The 25,638-nt window shown below is 41.3% G+C and overlaps 1 protein-coding gene across 3 annotated transcripts in view; it reads right to left on the bottom strand.

The window, feature by feature from the left end:
- ESRRB (estrogen related receptor beta) overlaps positions 1–24,350 on the bottom strand; it is a 126,087-nt gene extending 101,737 nt beyond the window's left edge. For 2 of the 3 annotated variants that reach the window (XM_038137448.1, XM_038137445.1), the window contains exon 1: positions 24,201–24,350. Coding sequence is in view for 2 of the 3 variants with exons in the window: in XM_038137445.1 (XP_037993373.1) it covers positions 24,201–24,202 (2 nt within the window). In the remaining variant the exon portion in view is untranslated. The remainder of the gene's footprint in view (positions 1–24,200) is intronic. The other variant, XM_038137446.1, reaches the window with a different exon arrangement.
- Between the last annotated feature and the right edge of the window lie 1,288 nt (positions 24,351–25,638).

Raw genomic sequence — 25,638 nt, 5'->3', positions numbered from 1 at the left:
GGGCTGATGGGGCCGGACGCCCCCGCTAGTCCTGCCGCACCTCCGCTCCCAGGAACACGCTCAGGGCCCCCACAGCTGGGCAGCCACTCCAACCATACCGCGAATCCACGCTGGTATAACAGCTGGGGCACTTGCCTGCCCCCCACCAAGCCAGGAATCATTGCTTGTAGGGCCAGAACCCTGCCAGACCTCTAAGCGCTCCATCAGTTCTGTGCAAACGCGGAGCGTGCGTCAGTGTACTGCAAAATCCTGAGGGCCAGCACAAACCTTCCCTAAGCAAAACCAGCACCACACACAGTGTGCACACCGGTGGGTTTACATGTCTGCCTAAACATGAGAACGCTGTGTTTGCACTGCTGTCCCAGGATTTTGTGCTAGAGGGAAAACATTGGTGAGCACGAAATGAAACAGCAAAGGTTTTCACACGTGCGCAGCAATATCGTCATTGTGAGTCACTATAACTATATTTAGAAACACTTCATGTAAATATATCACTACACGGTTTTATTAATGTGGGAGTTTTTTAATGTGAGATCATCTTTACCTGGAAAAGAGCCCATTTTCACTGTCCAATTCATGTTTATGTCAAATGCCAGAGATTTCCTTCCTCTTAGTTTGAAGATGAAAGGAACAGTAAAAAGGGGGAAGCAGATCTATACTTTCTAAAGTTTGAAAGCACATGTGAGGCACCTGCCCCCATGTCCCTTCTGAGACAGCAGCAAGCCCACAGGAGGTACAGCACCTTGGGAATTAAGATCATGTGCAAGAGTGGGAATGCATACATGCTTGCAAATACAAGTGCGCAGTGTATGTGCATGAAGGACATGCACATTCCACACGTGAAATAAATAAAAGAGTGAGCTTTATTCTGAGTTCACACCTCTTGCTTCACAAACCACTACTGTTCATGCAATCAGCAACAGTCCAGCAATAGTTGGTTCCCTTTTCAGAGTCTCATCTAAGTCCTTGTATGCCGTTTATTCAACAGACTCAGTCACTTTCTTTCCCATTTCCTCAATTGTAATTACTTTAACAGACCACATGTACTGGAAAAAAAGAAAAGAAAAAAGAAAAAAAAAGGGGAAAAAAAGAAAAAAGAAAAAAGAAAAAAAGAAAAAGAAAGAAAAAGAAAGAAAAAGAAAGAAAAAGAAAGAAAAAGAAAGCTTGAGGAAAATATATTTCATTAAAGTCTCATAAAGTAAAAAATATTTATTTCTGTTACAATTGCTATAACCTCTCTCCACTGCCCTCCTTGTCATGCCAGGTTCAAGGGAAAGGAACAAATAATTCCTGGATTTAACCTCTGAGTTAAACTTGCCAAAAAACCCAAACCATCTCAAAAAATAGTTAGTAGCAAAATTCAATCAGCAACAGCAAGAAGTGATCAGGCAAATACAGAAGCAGTGGACTCAATGTTAAAAGCTCAGGAATGCCACTACAAAGGGGTTTTGGGGAGCCCACTGGAAAAGACGAATGAAGAGGGGCAGCAGATGAGAGGTCCCATGGCAATGGTGACAGAAGCACTGTCACTGGGAAGTTCACAGCTTCTCTTGGCCCTCAGCCTCCCCTGGCAAAAGATGCTGTTGTGCAGATCAAGGCAGCAGCGCTGGATGCACAGAGCTCAGCACGCAATCCCTGCCTGTCCCACTACCTGTTCTTGATGGAATGACACATTGCTGCAGCAGCTAATAAATAGAAGTAATTTGATTAGCTTTCCCTAACTAGCGATAAGATCCTGACAAACCCTTTTTAATGCGTTTCTGGAGCAGGATGAAATTGTTTCATTTGGCGAGCAGGGCCCCACGGGAGTTGCCTCCAAGCTCCTTTAGTGAGAGGTAAAAATATGCCAATCATTAATGAGGGGAGAATTACGGAGACTTTAATGCAATCAGAAAAGAGGAGCCCTGAGGCAGCTGGGGAATAAAACCTGCCCTTAAATCAGAGGCAGGCAGCCGGAGCATGGAAATAAAGGCATACACAAGCATGTACATGCACACACACGCTTACCACACACACACAGACCTTGCAGAGCTGCTGTAAATACACTGGGAGTTTTGCCTGGGCAACAAACACCTATCTCAGCAGATGGAATCCATCTTCCCTTCAAAAGATTTTTAAAATCACTGTAAACTATACCCATTTGGCAGTCCCCTCCCTCTGCCAGGAGGGGACCATTGCCCAGGAGAATTGCAGGTTTAAACATTTAAAAAGCCAGTCCCTTTTGTGAAGGAGGCATATTGGTGAAGAAGGCTGCTTGGGTGTCAAGCAGTAGCAAGGCAGCTTTGCTAAGTGGAAAGGTGCCTCTCTCAGGGCCAGACTTGCTGCACGAACACAACATGTACAAACTGCTCACTGTCCTGCACTCCTGCCAGAGGCAACATCTACTACATGGTGAAAAGCACCTCCTCCCATCTCCTCTCCACTCCCTCCTCAACCACTTCAGTGAATTCCCTCCCTCCTGCACAAATCATGTAACATTTATTTCTTAGTGAAACACAAGTTTAAAGCTGCTGGCATTTTCTCTGGCACTGTGGCAGGCCCTATCGGTCTGGCTGGTCTGTATTTTGCAGGGGTGTGTGTGGTCTTTCAGAAACTCCTCCTATGAAAGAAAGCATTCCATCTTTCTGCAGTGATTCTCTAACCCTTGCTTGCATAATACAGATAGCTGCATCAGCCAAGGCCATCCTAGAGAATGCTAGCTCTCAGTTTAATGGCATAAAAAGCAGGACAGGAGTTTTCCCATCTCTTTCAGATTCATTTTGTTTACTTGAAAATAATAAGCAAGAGTACTGGGATATCAAACACCAGACACCTTTTCTCTGCCAGATACCCAAAACATGATGCTACAAAGGCTGGGCATGCAGTACTTCAGCCCTTTTCTCATGCAGAGAAGCAACTGAATGGCTGCTGAGAACTCTAAGAGGGAAATCAGTTCTAATTTCTGGCTTTAATATACACTTGAAGGGATGGGAGACAACTGTTTCTTCCTCCCATAACTCCTGTACTGTGGTGAGAGATTGTGGCACCCCTTCCTTCTGCTAGGTGGAATGACTGTCCTGCTTAGTGTGCACTGAAACAATACACTCCTGTATTGAGAAAGTGAGGCTGCTGCTTCTTCTGCCCCTGAGATGTATCAGACACCTCTGCCATGAAAAGGCTGCGCTTCTGTGCCACATTTTCACATACACTCAACGACTGTGGAGCTAAAACACTGGGGCAAGTGACTACCAGCTATTTAGCCCTAAAGGCAAAGAAGTTACAAAGTCACTAAAACAGAGTAAAATATTAAGAACAAGTAAAGAGGAAGCTGTCCTGAGATGTGGAGCTTGAAGATTAGCAGGTAAGTTATGGTATGCATCTGGCACATTCCCAAACATGTATCAAGCACAGAGCTGCATGTCCCACTGTTAAATGATCATAGAATACTTATCCCCAGATAAGGAGGCCTGCATGTCCCTCATCAGCAACTCCTACTGGCTACTTGAACCCTCTGATGATGGGCTCCCAAAGTAATATTGCAAAGCTCTCTGTAGCTGAAAGTTTGGAATGAAAAGCACCTCAGAAGAAAAGAAAACCTCCAGGGTTCTCCCAAATTCAGTGTATCTGAGAGATCAAAGCAACTGTTGGGTATATAACTCAGCCAGATTGCATGGCCTCAAAAGTCAAAGGAAACACTTTGCAGAAACACAAACGAGTGAGAGGACCCTATCACAGAAACCATCAAGACTGTGAAAATAGCTGGCAGGAAATTCAGCATGGCTATAGCACAATGCTGTCTAGCATCTAGAAATTATATTTCTGCCCCTTTTGAGTGAGGGCCAATTTTAGCCCAAAGTTCCATTTGAATTCAGAGAGCTTTAGGCTATTCAAGACAGTTACTATACATCCTCCTTGGTTCCACTTCTAGTGGTGATCCAGGTTTTACTGTCACAGTCCAACCTAGTTTGTCATGGCACTCAAGCAAGCAGAGCAGCCTTGTGTCTCCCCTTAGCAGCAGGTAGAGGTCTGAGATGGTATCAAACACTGTGGCTCCACACACAGGCCTGCCTTGCTGCAAGCAGCTCCTTCTCATTCTGGTTTGTTATGATTAAAAATGCACATCACCCAGCGAGGCCTTGGAGTGGAACTCGGCTGGAAATTGGATCATTAATATTCCTTCTCATGCCCATTGCCACAATTTCTTGCCTCTCCACAAGCAATTGCTAACAATGCAACAATTGAGGGTCTCAGATGAAAAGTGAAGTCAAGACTAAAATGCCCATTGTTACTCCAATTCATCAATCTTTGTCCATACCCTGGCATCCCATCAAACTTTGGCCAATGTGCTGCATGTCAGCTGTCTTTCAACCCTTTGAACTGCCTTTCCCCAGTTTATCTACCAAAAGCTCTTAAGATCCATATCATCTTAAACCATCAGAAATAGGATTCAAAATATCCTCATTCCCAAGCAGATAGACACACAAGGAAAGGAAACAATTAATTCAAAGAATCTATCCACTCCTGGTTTTAACTCTTGGTCACCACACTTTCCACACAGTTAAAGTACTCTAAATGGGTTGGAGAGATAAATGCAAGGCAAGGGTAGGACATACCACATGATGGAGAATCCCGCAAATGTACAAAGAGGGATATTTTCTTATCTAGCAGAGTTATCTACAGGAGCTTATATCAGTCCTATGTGCTGCCACTGCTGCAGCTTATTAACTGAGCAAACTGGGAGACATGCAAATCCCCCACCATTGCTAAAATGATCCTTTGACAAAAAGGATCCAGAAGCATAGAAATGGCACGGGGCACAGAGCAAGTGATTGAAATCCCCCATAAGTCTCATGGTATGCACTCATTGGCCTATTTGAATGTACCTTCCTGTATGGTGTTTACATTAGACAGCAAAAAGCACAGCACAATCAGGACTACAGCACTGATCATGGAAAAATAGAAATGAATAGGCGTGTTTTCTCTTGGGACATTAGCATCATCTCTGTGGACATTGGTACCAGGCAGAGGAAGTTTGTTCTTGCTGAAATTCTTTCGTCTGTGCTGCACAGTGTCCAAGAGGTTGAACATCTGCTTGAGAAGCAGAGAAACCTGCAGGCCAGCACCTAGCATAAGGCAGCTGGGAAAACATCACTGCTCGCTAGAGTCTGGACAACAATACCTATAAATTCTGCCCCAAATAGCTGTTAATTCTCCATTGCCTTACTCAACTACCTCAAAAACATCTCCTCCCAGTAAACATTTTGTGTTTTAGGTGGATAAACCATTTGGGACTCAAAGGATCTGTTACATATCACTGAAAAGCCCCTCAGGCTGAGGACTTGCTTCGTGTCCCTCTCCACTACACAAATACAATACAAATATCTCCAGAATTAAGTGTACACTAATTATCACAAGGGCATAATTTAATTTTAAACTGCTCCTGCCACACACAAATTTGCATGTTTGGCGCTTGCATTTTGATGTCACTGTTTCTTTAGTTATGTTTTACTGTCAGAAATAATAATTTTCAATGAAAAAACTCTGACAGTAAAACACATAGCTTCATTACCAGCCACTTCAGTGCAGAAACATGAATGGTGACCATCTCAGGGTGACAGGCTTCATGAATACTTCACAGCAGTATGGGCTCAAAGGAATTCAGAAAAGGAGCTGTCCCATCAGTGAGATGGAATAAACAAAACCCTGCCACCAATTTGAGATAAGCACAAAGAAATAAAAGAAGAACCAGAGGGTCTGAAATTATATTACTGGTCTTACCTACTTATAATATGTACACTTTTCAAAACCAAAATCCTAATAAATTTACTGTGCCACACCACAGACATTTCCCTTCAAGGAACAGGAAGAAGCCACCACCACTGCCTGTTCCCTTTGGCAGCTCAGTCAGTTGCTGGCATCTCAGCTTAGCACTCTGCTCACAAGGGCAGAGCCTTGATGGCTCCTAAAAGCCAACAGAGCTCCAGCAAACACTAATCTGCAGCCCACAGAAAAAGAGGCAAGTCTTACATACATTGAATGTATTTTAAAGAGACAATAGATAAGAACAAAGCTCTGCTATAGGATTTGTCAGCTCTGGACTCCTTTGAAGCTGTACAACATACAATCTCCACACAGGGACCAGGGACTTCTTGTGAATCACTGAAAGCCACAAACAGTGGGTACCTCCGACATTCAGCCTTCTGTCAATGCTTGGGTGTCAGCTTTTCCTACCTGAACTGAGAGGCAACTCCTAGCTTTTCCTAATCCTCCAAGCCCCAGCCTCCCCAGCATTCCAGGGGCCACCTAACATGCCTCTCTAGACATCCCTCTAGGCATCCCTCTCTGTGACCATGACAAGGGCGGAGCAGAGGGTGCTTGTGGCAGTCTTGCTCAGGGAGCACTGGCTACCATGCCACAAATTAATTTAACCCTCAATTTATTTAAGGGGGGGAGGCAGGCAGAAAAATATTGAAAGGTTTCTTCTTTCCTGCCAATTTTTCCCATCTTCTACCTCAGTTCTGGCTGGATTCCCCCTTCCCCCTGTCCTCAGCTAGCACTGCCAGGCTCAGTCCTCCTCACCCTAGCCCCCCCTCCCCAAGGACAAGCAAAGTTATTACAATAATGAATTAGCCAGGCTGCTTACTGCTGCCAGTGGCGAAGGCAATTATCCCACTCCACGTCCCCAGCCACCACTCAGCTCCCTCATAAAGAGAGGCTTTTGGGGCCGCTTTGTGCTTTGATTGGAAATGAAGAGATTGCTAATTAGGGAACCCCTGCTGGGATCGGGCTGGCAGGAACAATGGTGAAACGGACGGAGCACACGTCCATTTAGAGAGGGGGGGAGAAGAGAGAAATGTGAGCCCCTCTGTAATGTAGTGCATCCTCTACTCACACCATAAACAACGGGGCAGACAATTTTATAGAGATTTTCACCTTTTAAAGTATGCTAATTTGTTTACAGAAAGCAATAATTTGGTGTGTGTTTGCATAGGTCAAAGCCTGTAGTTTTTGTGTACAGTGTGCACTGACGCATGCGTGCATACGTACTCTCTTGAAGAAAACGCCTCTGGAAACAGCTGTGGGCATCTACACAGCTGACCATATCTTTCTTGTTCTTCACTGGGCAGCAGGCATTAATCCTGCATTAACTGGGAAAGATGCTTAGAAAAGCCTGTTGATGAGTATTAACATGGAATTTTAATGCCTGGTTCGCAAATCACCAAAGTTGCAAATGACTTACTGAATTTGTCAGTTCACCTGAGGCTTGCCCAGGAACCACTTCCACTGCTTTGCCCAAGAGCTTTATGACAAGTGGACCTCCAGGAGGAGAAAATTTCACCATTAACACCATATTTTCTTATACTCCTCCTTCTTCTTAATTCAATCGCTTCTTAATTCTTCTTAAAAGAATATTCTTAATTCTTTTTAAAAGAAGAAATTTCTTCTTAATTCAATTGCTCCAAATGTCCATGGAGGGTCACAGGAGCTAAATTCACCTTTCTCATCTGCTAAACTCTGCACCAAAAAATTAGAAAATACCTCCCTCACAGTGCACAAGCACACCTTGATGACTTCACAAAACTGCACCAACAGACCTCATACACATAGTCTGCTGTGGTGTTGGGGTCTAGTGACTTCTAACTCTTGTCAAAGAAAAAAATATCTCCACCAACATTTCAACACGTAAATCTCACCATTTAAAAAATACAGCCCATCAGCAAAAGCAAATGTCTCACCTTTTTGTGCAAAGCTGATAGGAAGCAGTGGGAACCTATCCTGCATTACTTGGTTAACTAAGTAATTGCATCGGGGGTGCATACAAATACCATGTTAAAACTGAAAATACATTTTTCACTATATTTTTGACTAGCCATGCAAAAAATTTGCATACTGTTGATTAGTGCAATGTATACACTATACACTAAGTGATTTATGTAAATTAAAGCAAATTTCAAATTTGAAGATTGAATTTACATTTCAGAATTCCCTTGCAGATACTGAAGCATTTGAATATACAAGTGTAACACTCCCTGAAAATATTTTCAGGAAAGCACAAGTCTTAACAGAAAGTGATTACTAAAGGCAGAAACACAGCTGAACTGAAAATGACTTTCAAATTCACAGACTATTTGTCCCCACTGTTTGCTCACCTCTAGTGTTTATATCCTTTCAAGCAGTTGTAGATGGATTTCACATTCCCTTCTTAGTCATCACTTAGCCAAGCTTCACATATTTAGTTCTTTTGATCTTCCCTCATAAAAACAATCCCTCCAGCTCTGTTATCATTTTTGTTGTTCTTCTCTGACTACCTTCTAAGTTTCCTCTGCATTTTTTGCTGCTAGTGCCCAGAGTTGAACATCGCACCAGAACACACCCTCAACTGCCAGTGTCCTCCCTGCAGAGAGCACAATCCAGCCTCACACAAAGGCCAATGTCTGCCTCCTGCCCACTCTGCTCCCTTGGCCTGTCATGCTACATTGCCAACACAGATGAGACTTGTCTGTCACTACCATTGCCCCAGACTCCCTCACTCACTTTTCACCAGTGTTCCACTTACCTGATGGGAGTATCTCCCCTTGTGTAGGTATACAGTCAGGAAGTAAAGGCCTGTGCTAAAACCATGCTTAGGGTTGTTTTAGGTTGCTGAAAACCCTGTAGTTACTTACTGCATGCATAAAACCCGACCACTTAAAAGCAAAGAAACATCTACCTAATGACACCAGAAGCCAAATAGTAATGTGGTGTACAGTGGCAGAGCTCATTTGCTTTCACTGCAGCTGTACCAGCCAGCTGAGAAGCTATTTCCATAAGTCTTGGATTGCCCATATCACAAACAATCACAGTCAGAGAAAGTACAAAGAAGGGTATATTTCACTGCAGCAGCTGTTACTCTGATGTATGAAGCCTCTTTACCTTGATTTCACAATCTAAGCATTTACATTGTAGGGATACAGCTATACTGAATGTACAAGCAATTCAATATACCTACCAATTGGTGCAGGAATTCCTTGGCAAAGCACTTACCATTGCGCTCTTGATAATCAAATTCTTATTTAACAGAAGAGGAATAAAACTCATGGTAAAATTATGGATGGACAGGCCACCTCTATTTGAGACTGATGAATGGGCCTCATTACTACATCCATTCACAGGGTCTGATTTTGACTAGCCTAAATATCTTAGCAAAGGGGCATGAAAGAAAGTGGCTTCGCATGGCATTATAGCAGGCAGGGCAGGGGGACATGTTGGAAAAAATAATCAAATGTTCTAAAATCCTGAAAGACAGAGGAAAGCCCATTCTCTCTTAGAATGGTTCTATTATGCCCTTAGTAACACACTACTGGTTCTGTCCTCATGTAAAACTCACTCTCTTTCAGAGCCCAGCCTCGTAGTAACTGCATTCCTTATATTCATTCCTGTGTAAAGCTGCGAAAGCATGAACATAAAAGCACCCAAACCAGGATTTCTTCCCCAAATTCTTCCTGAAGCAACACAACCACATTCTGCCACACAGAGTATGGGCAAACCCCAAAGGCTTTTGGAGTGTATCAAATTTCTTTTTCTAGTGGATTTAAGTGTAAGATTTTGTATTTTAAATTACCAATGAATCACATCCCTTCCTGTCCTCTGCAGAAGCGTAGATTTTCCCTTAATTTGACACAAATATGTGCTACATTCACAGAGCAAAAAACTACATTGTTCCTGCCTATTTGTTTCCTTTAGGAGTTTAACTTTTACAAACTCAGTTGTAAAAAAATGAAGTCCCTCTACCTAAGCTCTTTAATGCATCTGTGTTACAGAAAGCAGAGATCTTACCATCCTTCTCAACTGAACCACATTTGTCCTGCCTCCTCCCTTGTGTTAACACATGTGTTTGTACAGCTCAGATTGAGGAGCTGGTCTGGGTTAAAAATTCCAAAAAGTTAGCTGAATTGAAATTGAGCACATGCAGGATTATTGGCAGTCCAGCTGAACACAAATACCTGTACATGGCATATGACTTGCAGCAGTTGGGAAAGTTGTGAAACCATTAGCAATGTCAAAGGGTTTCTTAAAAGCATTCATATATGGGGTATTTTTCTTGGAAAATGTCCCCATTTGTGTAGATAAATGATGACATGGTTGAGACAGAATGAGATTGAAAGACATAAGTTACTGAACTGAAAAGCATGGTGCTGTCAAACTAATACCTGCTTGAAACAAAACCTATCCAATGACAGATCTGAGAAGCATAATAAATTTAATTCCAAGAATAGGCTAAGGGTTGACCTGATCTAATTGTAAGTGGGGGGAAAATTAATAATGGAAAGTTCTTTAATCTAGCTTTAAAAGAATATAAGACAAGATTATTCTTGTAATCTAAAACTAGACAAATTTCACTAAGCTGTAAAGACATTTTAAACAGCCAGAACCAGCCATTGGGACCACTTGTCATGAGGCGTGCTGGTTATTCTACACAATGTCTCTAAATCAAGGTTGTATGTCTCTCTAGAAGATGTTGTGTTGAGAAACTGCCCAGACAAGTGCAGGAGTTGCTAGGTGGATTTTAGATTTTAATACAGTTAGGGCTAAAACATGAGTAGTATTGGTCTGCCTTAAAATCTGTTGAGAATCCTCATGGTTCTCCAAGAGTTGTAGGAAACAAGACAAGCGCTCCAAGACAGCTTCTGCTTTGCCTAAGCTGTTCACTAAATGTTTGAACTGTTTGTCCAGTACTTGCTTGTCCCCAATAAGCTTCAATTGAGACAAGTCATACATGGCTTTCATCAGGCAATTTCTTATACATTATAGTAATCCTGCTATGAAAAATTACATATTTTTGCCAGAGGACATATACTTTATCTACTAGAAAGTATAAAGCATATACAAAGAATGTGTAAAGGCTAAAGGCAAATGCTGTGCAGTGCACAAATCCTAAACAGGAAAAGTGGTCAGCTAAATTTTTCCACGTCTTGAATTCAATAATCTTTGTGTTGGTTGGAGAAGAAAAAAAAAAAAGAGATTTAATTTTTTTTAAAATCTCTTTTACTGTTTTGAAATTTAGTTCAAGCTTCATAGAGCAAGGTGCTGATGAGAACGAATACTATAAATTCATCACATCATGGTTATAAAAGGGTGAAGAGATCTGCTTGTCAATCAGTCAAGCCCAATACATTTGCCTTGTATCAAGGTTTGCCTACACTACTACAGTACTCATTTTCAGTGTGAGTGTACTTAAGTCCAGCTGAGAACTCTGCTGAAACACAAGCTCATAAACAAGAGAGGAAAAACTGTTCTTCCAGTTTCTCACATATTCTGGCTAACTAAACATGGTTCTAGTTTTAACAGATAAAAGAAATCCATCATTTCATTCAGACTCTTTCATCGTATTGGGGAAAACACTGTTCTATTCTTCTCCGTTACATGTTCATTTAGTACTTTATTGCCTACTGAAGGCTTCTCAAAGGCACACACTGCTGTTCTCCAGCTCCCTCTGATTTGCTTCATTGCAGGCTGTGTTCAAAAACTGATCACCTGTTCCCTCTGCAACATGTCTCAAAAATCAACCTTGCTTTCCTACTACAACTTACTGCCCCTTGGCTCTCAGCAAAGAAAAGCTATATTGCCTTTGCTCTAAAGGGATCACACCAGCCTTCTTATCCTTCTGGATTCTATCCTTTCATAAGGATGACCTAGGAAAAATTATGTTCACCTCATCAGGAAAGGCAGAGAACTTTGAAAAAGATATTTTACATTTATTGAATATTTTTTAGTTTTCTTTACTCTGACATGAAACTTTTAAATACTCTGGCTGAATTCAGTGAGGTGTCTTTTGAAAACACTTTCTGAAACAACTCACTGTTGGAGCAAAAGTCCTTGATGATACTGTTAGTCTTTAGGAAGCCCAAGTCATACTTAATAATCTGAAAAGCCACACTGGCACAGCTTGGGGAAAGAGGAGACAGCAACCATCAAAGTAATTTGTGTTGTCTGTTTCAAGTACCTGACTGAAAAAGCAGTCCCTGAATCCTGGCAGATGCAGACTTCCCTTATAGAGCTCCAGTGATGCACCCATGGCTGCAGCAAGGCTGGTCCAGACCACAGGTGCAGGACTTGCCAGGTGGAGCCTCTTGAAAAGGTCCTTGTCCAGGCTTGAAGAGAGTGTCCTCCTACACACAAAGAACTGCTACTTTTGACTGGCCTTGTAGACAGGTTTAAAACAGAGGAAGGAGTCACTAAACCCAAAGAGTAAAACATTCCTAATAGAACCACAATAAAGATTCTACAGCAGCTCCAGAGACTGATGCAAGGTTGTAGTGGGGGGCAAAAAACCACCCCATAGAGTCTACTGGAGGCAAAGAGCATTTAGAGACAGGACTTAAATCCAAAAAAGTATCAAAGAGTGTAAACACTGAGGAAGGAACTGGGCAACATGAGAGAGAACTAGGGAGAAGAAAAAAATTAGGAAATAGTTTCAACTGTATAACTATGAAAATTTCTGTTGTAGTAGAAGGAATTTACCTGCACAACTGTCATCCCAGAAGTGAACAGAGGTGGAAGAAAGCTATGAAAGCAAAGCAAATCAAAGAGAACAAAAAGCATGGAATAACCCAAGAAGCTTTTCCACCTCTGACTGTTGTGATCTCACAACCTGGAATATTTGGTAAACTTAGAAGATTTGTAGCTATTATCACAAAACACACACAGAAAACAGAGGACCAACATGTCCCCACCAAATCAGTGGTGTGTTACTGTTAAGAAACAGTTTTCCATGCTCAGAAGAGGTTTTGGGCTTCCCCTTTAAAGGACATTTAAGTATGGGACTATTTTGTCTTCCCTAATGATAGGAGAAGGAAGTGAAGGAGGTCAGAGTCCTATAGATCTCTGTGCACTCCCTATGGTCTAGTTTAGGAGACTTAAAAGGATTCAGATTAACTGGGGTGGCTTTGTTGATTACACACAGAGAGGAAAATGACCCCATGTGGTAAGTGTTTCCAGGACAGCTGCTCCGTTGATGAAACACTGCTGCATTCCAGAAATAAACTCCTACAGTCAAATTAGCAGCTCGAGTCCTCTCCACAGAAATGTGCCTTTACTGAAGTTGCAGCGTTTCCCAGATGAATGGGAAACAAGCAGCATAAATTCCTGCTTAGCTCTGCTTTTAAATAGAAAATGATACAAAAAGATGTTTGTACAATATCAAATCGTTCTTCATAGTCACATAATTGCCCCACATTATTGATGGGCTCCAAAATAAAAAGGAAGTTTGGAATATTTCTGGGTGGGTTGGAGAGCTAAACCTAGCATGGTTCCCCAACACTTCAGGCCTGTCACAAGTTTTCCAGGTCTGAGGGCTTATCAAGACTTCAGTGTAAAATATTTTGGGCTGATTCCCATGCACGTCAGTACCTACCAGTGCAAAGTATTGAAATATGCAAAAGATTACAATCTACTTTTGAAGCAGGATAGGAAGCACTGCTGTCCCTTGCCTGGCCTCTTCTAGCTCCCAAAAAGCAATGCACAGCTGTCCTCTCACCGCAGAGGTGAATTGTGGCCCATGAAAGAAAATGTGCTCAGAAGCCTGAAGTCATTTCATGTCTTATTGAAAACATACAGCAGCAAAATTACATGAGACTACATGAGCCTCCAATCTCACACAGGTTTACAATTACAAATTTACAGATGGCGGCATTGAAAGAAATCCTGGGGGGAAAAAAAACACCAAAACACCAAACCACAGTTTTCAGCAAATAATAAGCACATCTTCAAGTACTCTGGGCTCACAGGATAGGTGTTGTACAAGAAGTATGCTCCACCATATAACCACTGAGTGCAAGATGTTTGTGGTCCTTCCTCTTTCTCACACTGTACTCTCATCCTAAAAGCAAAATATCTTCTTCTTCTCCCATTTCTTCCTCTGTCAGGTAAAAGCTGGGAAGGTGTTCCCCTGTGCTGCACTGCAGAAAGAAGGTATAGAGGGCATATCACTCCCTCTCACTCACAGATGGGAAAGTTGAAGCCAGAAGCCATTGACCAAGTTACAAGGAGCAAGTACCAGCAAGACAAGGGCCCTGCTGGCTGTTCTAATGCAGTGACCATTTGCTTCAAGAAACCTTCGCCAGCTGATGATGCATTGCTGATGATACAGCAATCCAAAACTCCTCTGCCTCAACACGCCACCAAACCAAAACCCATCAGGTGACTAAACCTTCTGCAGAGCTCAGCATTACAGAGCAAAGGATGTGATACATGGAAACAAACTCCCAGCTGCTGCACAATATGGCCTTAAACATAGGGTCCTCTAATCCACTGCCTCTTCCCTTTGGGCGTAACTTCTGCCCTGAAAATGTTACCTCAAGAACAATGCAGTCAGTGGGAAGGAGCACAGTACCATACAGAAAGGGTAAATTCAGGAAGAATAATTTCTGCTTAGCTCAGTCTTGCTCCATGGCTGCAATCTTCTCTTCACTGCTACTTTTAAATTTGCATAGCTTTTCTATCCTAGGGACTTTAGCAGCTTTAGAAACACTACCTACAGCAGGAGAAAAACAGTCAGGGTAGGCAAGATTGGATAGCCCGAAATGTAGTCTACATATCTGTAACAGAGTATCATGTTAACAACGAACTGCAAAAAGTGACAACACTGAATTCAGTCGCAAGAAAAGTTATTAGCAGAGCTACACCAGGTCAAGATAAGATGTCATTTTGTCCCATATTCTACCTCTAATATCAAATACTAATATGTGCTCAGGGAAAGACTGTAAGAAAGGAGAGTTTTTCCCCTGTTCTTAATCTTGTTGGACCTTTGCAGACTTCATCATCAGTATGTTGGCAGCCTGTGGCTTAGACAGTTCCCTGTAGACCATAACATGTACTTGCCACTATTGAGTCCACATGTCCAGTAAATGCCTTTATGGACATATCTTTTTGAATCCATCCATAACTTTATCTCTGAATGACACAGAAAAAAACCCAAGACTAATTTTATGTGATACGGTTTTTTATTTGTTTTATTTAAAGCACTTCCTTATAAAGAGAAAGATGACTACCTTGTTGAAAAAAAGTAAGGAAAATACTTGTGTATGTAAAGACACTGAAAACATGTAGCAGAGCTCTCTTCTCAGCTAAGAAAGTGGAGGTGCTAATTTTGCAAAGCAAAGAATTAGACAAGTGTTACACAGAAAAATATAGGCCTATACTCTTTTTGGTATCTTTTTGTTAAGTCCATACCAAGTGAAGTCACCTGGACTCCCAAGGAGCCACACTTTCAGCAATATATTACCACAAATTCCTGTCTCAGTTGCCCTCATCTTTCCTCTAGCCACAGACTTCCTGACTGACTCTACCCCAGTAGTCTCTTGTTTTGAATCAAATTGGAAGCTCTTTCAGACAGAAGCTGTCTCATGGCTAAATGCAGCAGCCCCAGCTGTAGGGAATGTATCATGATACACACAACAAGAGCAAAACAGAAGGAACATAGCTGCCAGTAGAACTTGTCACTATAATCTGAGAGCTAGTTTAGAAGTAGAACAGTCACAGCATGAGATTTATTAAGTAGTAGATAATAATTTCACATTACATAACATGATGTTGCATACTATATTAAATTCATTATTTTGAGCCTTGAATGTTCAGCTACTGATCAAGTCCCAAAAGAAACATAATTATATATTCTATTATGCATTGGTGGTTATTAATATATCTTTTTTTTTAAGAATATAGCTGGCATTACTTTTTAGTTATTCCCTGAAATCTTGTGGAATAGACACTTTTCTTCTTTAAAAAAACACTGCAATTTTTCTCATCACCTCGTTTCACATGGTTGAGATTTAAAGTCAAACATCAAGTGCTACAATAAAGTTGTTGGCAACATCAAAGAGGATGAAGTATAGAAATTATATGTAGGGTAATTAAATTGCTCTGTATTTTATTTGCATATCTCTATATATAAAGTGGCCTGACTCAACAAAGAAGCATTTCACAATAGCCTTTTGGCCCTCCTGGCTTTGTGCAAGATTTTGCAATGCACTCCTAATGGCCCCAAGATTTCTTGGTCTTCTGACCTTGCTATGGGAAGGTGCAGAGGCCTGCCTGAGATTCCTCAAAACACAATACATCCAAAAGGAGAAATGGTGCAGAGCCTGTTGAAGTACAAAGCAGAGACAAAAGAATATAGGGAGCATCATGAGCAATCTGCTCGTTTATTTCTACAGGTGAGAGTCCAAAACTTGTAGTTACCAGCAGTGGTCCAGCTAATGGTGTGAGCCAGCCCAGTTCATCAGCTGTTTGCAACTGATGCCTCAGGGGCAACAGTGCAAGGGCTTACCCAGCCCACTGTGCTACTGGACAACTGAGAGCCCAGACACAGCCAGGCCTCCACTTCTCACAGGCCCATGGTTGTAGAAGCACCCAACAGATGCTCAGAGCTGACACTCTGCAGTGTTGTGCTCCTTGAACAAGTTTCATGCATGCACAGGGGTGGTGTAGCTGAGTGACGGAAGCATTGCTCCTCCAGCAGCCCCTGCAGCACGTGGGTGTTTCTCCTTCTGCCACCCTGAGGCCAGAAAAAAATGCCTGACTTCTCAGGGCAGTGCTTCAGTGCAAAGGAGGTGGGATGTTTCATCATCTACTTCCCATCAGCCCACACCAGTGGTCAGGCTCCTGGCTAGGAGGTGGCATTGGGATCACAGGATAAAAAGCACTTGGACCACCCAAGTGGACTGGTTCAACCAGTTGGTCCAGTAAGACCAGCTGAGTGGTGACTGCCAATTGACCAGAAAGGTGAAGGGAAGGATAGGCATGGGAGAGATGGATGTCCTGTGACATGGCAGCCTGAGACTTTGTAGAATCACAGAACAGTTTGAGTTGGAAAGGACCTTAAAGACCATCTAGTCCAACCAATGCTTCAGGCCAAGACACTGCCAGCAAAGACTCAGCGTGGCATTTCACTAGCTACCATTTGCAGCCAATCTTCATTAAGCACTGTAAAATACAAACACCTTCTGAGCTACTGCAGCTCAGTCACCTCTCCCTGGGAGCAGACAGACAAGTGGCCAACTCAACGTGTCTGGCATGGTTTTTTTCTGGAATGAGTTAGCAACAGCGCAGCTCTTCCTTTGCACTAGCCTAGGTAAACAGAGGTTGTTGCTGGTACAAAGTGCCTCAAAGTGGCAGGAACAGCATTATCACTTCAGTGCTGTTTCCTGAAGGATCAATAAGCCAAGACAATCAATTCTTCTGGCTAGTCCTTATTCCCCAGGAGAAGCTGTGACTCTCATCCCCCGTCATTTAACTCTTCACAAACATAGCAGCAGCCCCATTAATTCTGTCCTCCTTAAACACACATTTCCCAAACCCATGTGCCGGGAGAATTACAGAGCTAGAACTGCTGTATCCAGGTCAACATGGTATTACCAAGAGGTATGGCCCATCACTTCAGCACAGTAGTAACATGTCTATAAATACCTGGAGCACATGGAGGCACCCTCACTTCTGATTTCTTTGTACAGGATAGAGAGCCCAAAGAAACTCTAGCTCTCTATCCCCAACAGTTCTCTGTGCAGGGAGTGTAAGGCAGAGCACCAGCTGACACTCACAGAAAGAGCTGCATAGGCAGTAGACGGCATGAACAGTCATTACAGAGAGTCACAAGAGTAGAGCCTATTTAGAGACACACAAAAGTGAGGTTCAATCCTATGTAGCAAAAAGAGAGTAAGAAGGATGGGAAGAAAGCTCAAGAAGAATGGAAGAATCATGTGATTATCTGCAATGTGAAAAAGAGAATAGAAATTATGAGGGGCAAAACAGGACCATACTCAAAGCCTGCAGTAACACAAAGCATTTTGCTGGGATCATGGAATTCTCCACAAAGAACTGAGAATGGGGAAGCAGGAACCCAGTTAAGAGATGGGCAAAACACATCTCATTGTTGAAGAGGCTCACCTTGAACTGAACAGGGAGCCTGTTAGAGCTAGAATGGAAGAACAGGAGTGATACAAAGAGCTTGGTCTAAAGATTGGCATGAACATACTTTAAGCTGTACACAGCAGTTTCCACCTAAAAAGCAGGGGGACTTGAGATAGGCTCCTCGAATGTTTTTCTGAGCATTAGAGAGGATGCTGATGTAAGTTATCTCTTCCTAGCCAATGTTGCACTCAGAAAATCCTTGTCTCCCTCTCCCATGCAAAGATAGCATTCACCAATATTTATAACTTGAGTGTTACCACACTTTCACTGCTACAGACTGTAGTTCAAAAAAAGTATCACTGAGAAAATCCTATTCACATGAGCTCTTCACCAATCTACTTGAGTTCACATCCCCAACAGGGAAAGGTTGGAACCCCCTGTACCAGGCCATGGGGACATGATGCAACAGGAAAGAATTTATTTAAAGAGAAGAAAAAGAAAAATCTGCCGGTGACAATAACTGCAATTTTTTTAAGTCTGTGGGGAAAAAAAAGGTCTAATGATGAATAGAAAAGCAAACAAAAAGAAAGGCAAGCCTGGTGGCAGACATACCCTCTTCTCACCCAGAAAGTTACCCTGTAGGTCCCGTGAGCTTTAGGGGGATGTGAATTAAATGCCTGTTTTAGTACACAGCTACCAGTCATTTGTTGAGGCCTACTACAAAGAGGTGATCAGAGAAGACCAGGGAAGAACTTGTGGAGTACATTTCCTGCTGATCCAGCAAACACAATTACGAAGAAAAAGAGAATCCATTCTGAGAGCAGCGTGAAACTCTTGTGAGCAGGATCATTCGCATCTCACATGGTTGGGGGAAAGGAAAGGGCAGCAACTCCTTAATGAATAAAAATAGCCACTTATGCTTCCTTCTCGCATATGCTGGGTATATGTTCTCCAGTATCCAAACAGCAAGATTTAGTTGCAAGATTCATGCCTCCAAAAAAAAAAGTAATTTCCCCTAAAGTTGCAGCACTTTTTCTAGAGATTTTCAAGAGGGCTGAGACTTTAAAACTGTTGTTACTTTGAAAACGTTTTGTCAAATAAACTATGTGTTTTAAAGTTCTAGACCTGCAATATTTCCTTCCTTGAAATTCCTATATTACTCTATTTTTTTAAGTAGTTGTAGCATACAAGAACACAGTAGCTTTCTTGGGAAAGTTGAAGAACACTTTTCAGTTTCCCAGTTCTTCATAAAATATATGTATGCCAGGCAAAGCTTCACTGAAATGCAGCCACCTTCAGGGTAAACAGTAGCAAGTAATTCAGAAGATTCAGCATAGCACTGGAAAGGACAAAAAGAGGAGAAGGAAGTGTATTTTGCCTGAAAGGTCAGCAGGGAAAATCTAAGTATAAACTGGCCACAGCAGAATAGTGCAGGAGAGTAAAAGGTTGAGGCAAAAAGAAAGGAAACTGCAGCAGGAAAGAGAAGGCAGGAAAAAAAATGTTACACAGTTTCCAGCTCAGACACAGAAAGCTTTTGTTTCAAAGCGATCTGCTGTATATTCCAATGATTAGAGGGAAAGAACACAGTTAATATGTATTTCAAATGCATTTAATAAAGTACACTCTAGCTGATGGTGCTCTCCTCAGCAGGTCCAGGCACAGAGCACAAAGAGAAAGGGGCCTCAGGCATTCACACCAGGTTGCAGTTTTAAATAATTTTTAAACTAGGGCAAGATGCCAAATCTTACCTCAAGGTGCTACATCCAGATAGACATGTCAGCAAAAATGCCAAGAGTGGTGCATACAGGATGACCATTGATACACATGGCTCCAGATGACTTACTTTTTTAGCCAGAATTTACCACTTTTTGGCAATAAACTTGGAGCTTCATCTCAGCAAGGGTCACTAAGACTAAACTCAGTCCTAGTGCATAGGACAACACCACTGGATGCTACACGAGAAGTAAGTTAGTCTTCTATTTCCTAGTTATGCCAAAATCAGAAAACCTTATAGGTGGCTAGTACGAAATGTATTTAAAAAACTGCAACCAAACAAACCAAAACGCCTACCAAACAACAACAAATAAAGTGAAGGGGGGCAACTCTTTTTCCCAACACAAACCCTCTTGTTTTCCACTATGCACCTACGTCAGGGATTGGCAGTTGTTCCCACGGGCAAATCAGCCACTTGGGATTTATATAGGATTGTTCTTTGCAGATCTTGGAGTTATTTTAATGGCAGTCACATATCATTTTACAAACAGGGAAACTGAGGACCACAGAGATATGACTTGGCCATGTGTCAGAGAACAACAGGTTTCTATCCCCATTCCTTTCCAGGGCCTCTTTTCAGAAGAGAGGCAGGATCATGGCGCAATCTTGATTTTGTGCAGTTCACCTGCTGCAGACAAATTTTCTGAGTCCCATCTTGGAGCAAAAAAGCTTACTGCTGGCTAGCTCACAACACACCAGCCCTTAGCAACACAGAGGTCCTGGGCTTGCTGCAGGTAGGCAGGCCTGCTCTTTTGCAGCAACAGAAGGGTCTACTCAAGCTGCCCATGCATGTATGATGAACTCATCACAAAAGCAATCAGCCATTAATTTGGTCAATCATTCCTGTCACAGCAAATACAGTTCTTCAAATAGACTATTTGATACAAGACACCAGCTAAACTGAAGGACAGAAAAAATGCCTCAAAAGGTACCAGTCTACAGAACAGAAGTAGGACAATTTAAATATTAACCCATCCATACTTCCTTTTTTTTTTTCCTTTTTTAAAGAAAAGGTGACCCAAGAGTTAAGTAGAAACAAAAAAAAAAAAAAAAAACCAAAAAAAAAAAAAAAAAGGCATTAGAAAATTAAATTGTGTCTTCCAGGCATTAATAATAAAAAGGCAACCCACCCTCCAATCCTTCTCATTTAGAGTATTTATTTGGAGTTTCTGTTAGGCGGCTGCATGCACTGCGTGCATCCTGCTTCACTGAAGAAGAGCCTTTTTGAAGCATCACTTGACTTTGTTTTAAATATCTTGCTACAGTTTCCATTTTAGCTCGTGAGATGATTATTTTCTCTCAAACTGAAGTTATACAGCAGTTGAAAATGCTGATGGCTTAACTGGTTTCCTTTTTTTTTTCCCTCTTCACAGCAGCCCTGAGGGGTTTTAACTCTTTCTTGCAGCACTGAAATCCTGCTTTTGGAGTTCAATGTTTAACTCTCGCTGGGAGACTCATAAATATTCGGAGTCACTCTCTCCCTCTCTGTTTGATTAGGAAATGAGCCTTTAACTCAATGTAATCCCCAAGCCATTAACAAAAAAGCCCTCAACAGCTCCACTATTAGAATTTCACTCCTAGCCCACAGAGGATTGAATTAGATTAACATAACTACCCGCAATCTGAGTTTATTTTCTGTGCCAGATAGAAATGTGTCTTCAGGAAAGGAAAAGAAGAGAGCTGGAGAGCAAGCACAGCATAATGAAATGTAAAAATAGATGAGAAATAGATGGACAGATGTACAGGTAAAGCGATAAAAAAGGTGAGAGAGAGAAAGCTACAGAGTCTTTAATAACTGGCTGCTGGCTTTGCGGGGTTTATGCAGAAGGCCCCTCAAAACACAGAGTTGTTTCAGGAAGAGTGTTTTTATTCTGCTTGTGTTTACTTCATATTCTCAGAGATTTACAGTGAGACACCTGAGCATGCTGTACTCCAGACACCTGTGCAGCAGATCTGGCACAGGTTTTATTTATAATTCCCTAGAGATGTCATACTCAGCAATGAAAGCAGAGGCATGGAAAAGAGAATCTGCATGTCAATCATTACTTTGCAGTCAAACAAACAAATAAACTGGGATAAAACAGAAGATGCTTGTTGGGTTTTTTAAGAAATGAAAAAAAAATTATGGAATAGTGTATGTACAGTAAGACAGTTCAGAGGTTGATAGGTGCTTAGTCCACAAAATGGGAATCATTAGCAAAGCAGAAACTAAATAACAAACTCTTTCTGCTACATAATGCATTGGTCTTCCCTTTAACCACAGGTAACACCTTCCCTCCAAATAAAAGCGGTCCTAGAAAGCATTGATCATTATCCCAAAGGATAGTAGGTGCTTGGTTATTTTTCTTCCAAAGCAGTAATGACAAAATATGGCAGGTTACAGGGCAAAATACTCACATGTGGTTGAAAGAGAAGAATAAAGTCCAGCAATTATGTGGACACAACTATAGAATAGTCCAAATAAATTCTTAAGACTGAACCTTTTATAGCTTTGTACTTAGAAAACTTCTTTGATTTCTCAGATTTCTGCAAAAATGTATGGTAAATAGGGGAAGGGGGCGGGGGGGGGGGGGGGGGGAGTTGCAGTAATTTCCAAACAGAGTCATGCTAATATTGGTTTTTGTGTAGGGAAGAAAATAATTCAAATTTTTTTTTCAGCATTGTCTCTTGGTTTTTAATTCTTAGTGGGACCACAGACCAGCTATATGATAGATTCTTTGTTGGTTACAGAGTCAGCAATTTTAGTCCTTTAATGCTTTTCAGAAAAATTTGCTGCTTTTATTACAAAACAACTTTGCATTATTACAGAGAAGCAATAAATGATAAATGTAATATCATGGCAAAATAAACAGAAAAGTACTTAAATAATTTAAATATGTTCATTTTTAAGTAAAGCAAAAAGCTTTAATAATCAAAATGAAGCTTCGTATGATGACAACGATCACAGTTTTATTTGTAAGAAAAAAAGGTTCATAGCAGGCAATGTGTTGTAATGATCTTTTGGAGCATTACTTGGGCATGTTAATTCACCTGGTTTGTCCATATTCTCCTAAAAGCCTTCCTTATATCAGAATTTTAGCTGAAGGATGGAGTATTCATACTGATGGTTAAAAACTTAGAGAGCATTAATATGTAGTCAATATTTTTTTATTCCTATACTTAAGCTAAATGTTCTAAGTATTATAAAATGTACATTGAAGAAATGCAAAATAAAGAACTAAAGAAGAAGCCTATTTGTCACCCTTCTACAGTCAATCTAAGAAATTAATCTCACAAGTATTCCTCAAAACCTGATGATTTAACTGTGAGGCAGCTCTGGTTTTATTATTCTGTTTCTATTAGAAACTTTTCCCTCCAAATTATTTTAAGTTTAGCTTAATTTTATTTGTTGTTACCTTCAAAAATGATACATTTTGGGGATAAAAAAGTTTTCTAGAACATATATTTAGTGAGAAATTTATGCTAAAAACTTGACATACTAAAATTATAATTGTAATATTAAGATTTTGTGGGGGTAGACACAGCAAGGTTATGTTCCTATGCTTAGAAATTAATATTAACCCTAAATATTGTAAAAAGATGTAACACAAACCTCTGAATCAAAACAATGAAACAAGAAAAACCTCTTATATTTTGACAAAAAATATTATACTAAAAGCTATTAACAAAAAAATTCAGACTAATTCTTTTTCTCACTCTCTTCATATTTCTACTGAAAGCTATTAATAAAAAAAATTCTAATTATTGTTCTCCCTCTCTTCAAATTTCTGTTAATAAAACTACTGCAGAAATATATAATTGTTCAAATATTTTACATCTTGGCTGCTTTAAAGCAAACATCTCGTTGGTGATGAGAGAGTAAGTTCTTTCTTTGATTATCACTGTGCCAACTTTGCAAAGACTTGCACCCCTCTTTTGTCATTGAAAATTCTCCAGTTGCTTTGGGACTTGTAAAATTAAAGAAACATCACTGCTTAATGCTAAATGCCTTCACTAAAAGCAAAATTTCATTGCATGTGTCGGATAAGAAAAGATTTGATATGCAGCTGGGGCGGGGGGGTATTGGCTTTTGGGTTTTTTAATAGAGGGAAGGTTGTCACTTGGTTCTTTTAAGACAGGACTGCTAAAGTTCCCAGGTTTGCCTTTACCAGCATGGGATAAATAGCACCTGTCCTTGGTAAGCCCTTAAGCAGAGTTACGTTATACATTGACCTTTCTGGAATGCCAGCAAACCTGACTGTTTCTATTCCCAAAACAAAACTGTTCCACTCAAACTTTCATTTACTTATTTCCAGAGGAAAAAACCACACTCAAATAGTGAAACCGCCCGATTTCCACAAAGTTCTGAACCAACTCCTCTCCTTGTGGGTCGCACTGACCTTCCTTTGACAGAGTGAAGATCAAAAAAATATCACCTTTAACTGTATTGAGATGCTGCCATAATTTTTAGACCAGCTAAAATGATTTGTGCAGAGCAATGCTTGGATTAAAAAATAAATAAATAAAAAAGAAAGAAAACACAAGCCCACAAATGCAATAAAAGATAGAAGTTCGCTACTTACATGCTGCAGGCTGAGAGATGAGGCTCGAGGCTGGAGTAGAATTTCCCTTGCCCTCAGGTGTTTCTAATTGCTGATTAAATATCTTTTGGTTCTGCCTGCACCAGCCGACAGTCCCCTCTGCGTCTCTGCCTCTCTTTGTGACTAGGACACAGTACTCCGAGTCCCAACCTATAAATAGATCCCAGCTCTGTGATTGATATAACAGGCAGCTGACAAAAAAAAAAAAAAAAAAAGAAAAAAAAAAAAAAAAAAAAAGAAAGAAATAACCAGGTCTTAGGCAAGGCAGCAAAAGCTGGGCTTTTAACTCTGCACTGTGCCCAGGGAGGAGTCCCCCACAGTCACCCGTGGGCATCAGAAAGAGAAAGTGCAAGGCAATTACTTTCCCAGCAGCATTACAGCAACTTGAGGCATGTAAAGTGAATGAACAAAATTCACTGCACAAAGAAGGAGAGGCAAAACACAACTAGCAGACTGCATCCAACTCTTTTGCAATTTAACAAAAATAAATTCCATTTTCAAAACAGGCTGGGAATTCTGACAGAATGAGAGAGGAGTTCAGAGCTGAGTTCTGGGGGTTGGTCCAGGCATGCTTGTATTTCTGCTGCAGAATAAACCAGTGGGTAGGTTGGCAGTTTAACAGCTTGGCAGTCTACTTAGGGTCTCTGCCCACAAACACTATTTGATGAGGCTGTTCCTGCAAACAAAACTGAGGGCAGTGATGGTACCTCCCTATTGACTCAGCAGAAGTAACTTAGCTCTCAAGGACCTGAACTCTCTTTTCTGCTTAAGTCCTTGGGTGCCAGGAGAAAGTGGTGAGTTACAGATATCACAAAGCCCTCTTACAGAGGCTCAGCTGGGAGCCCACCATCTGCAGAGTGACTTGAGAGAACACATCACAACTGCTTCTGGTCTGGTCCTTATTACCTAACACAGGGGGAATGGTCCTGGATTTTCCCATATTTAGTCCCTACAGATTCTCCTGTTGGAGCCACAGTCAGGCAAGGCCAGTAATGTTTCCAGCAGGCAGCTGTTTCTCCAAGCCTTCACCAGCTCCTAGACATTCACGATCTCCTTTAGAGCATTAGTGGCTATGGAGCTTCACAGCAAATGGAATCAAAGGCAAGGCAGCTAATGATAAGGACCAGTGGAAGAGTGGGGAAGAAGAGGGAGAATAGTAGGCAGGGAGAGGCAAAACAGATTTCATGACACTGCTGTCTTTGGCAACATCTCCTACAATCAAGCCTAGCACCATGCTCACTTCTGCTGGAAAAAAATACTAGAGCAGACATGGTACCAGACCCACCAGCCTTCTTTTCAACATATTGCAAGGCTTGCTTGAGCTGAGATGGTAAAGAAATGCTAAACTCAAAGAGCAGGATAAAATCCTCAGGCATCAAGCCCATTCTGAACTCCATGGTTCTTTGACTCAGTGGCTAGC

This window comes from Motacilla alba, chromosome 5, assembly GCF_015832195.1.
Source record: "Motacilla alba alba isolate MOTALB_02 chromosome 5, Motacilla_alba_V1.0_pri, whole genome shotgun sequence".
NCBI classification, from domain to species: domain Eukaryota; kingdom Metazoa; phylum Chordata; class Aves; order Passeriformes; family Motacillidae; genus Motacilla; species Motacilla alba.
Note: the sequence above shows the minus strand (reverse complement) of the source record. Positions and strands in the feature narration are given on the sequence as shown.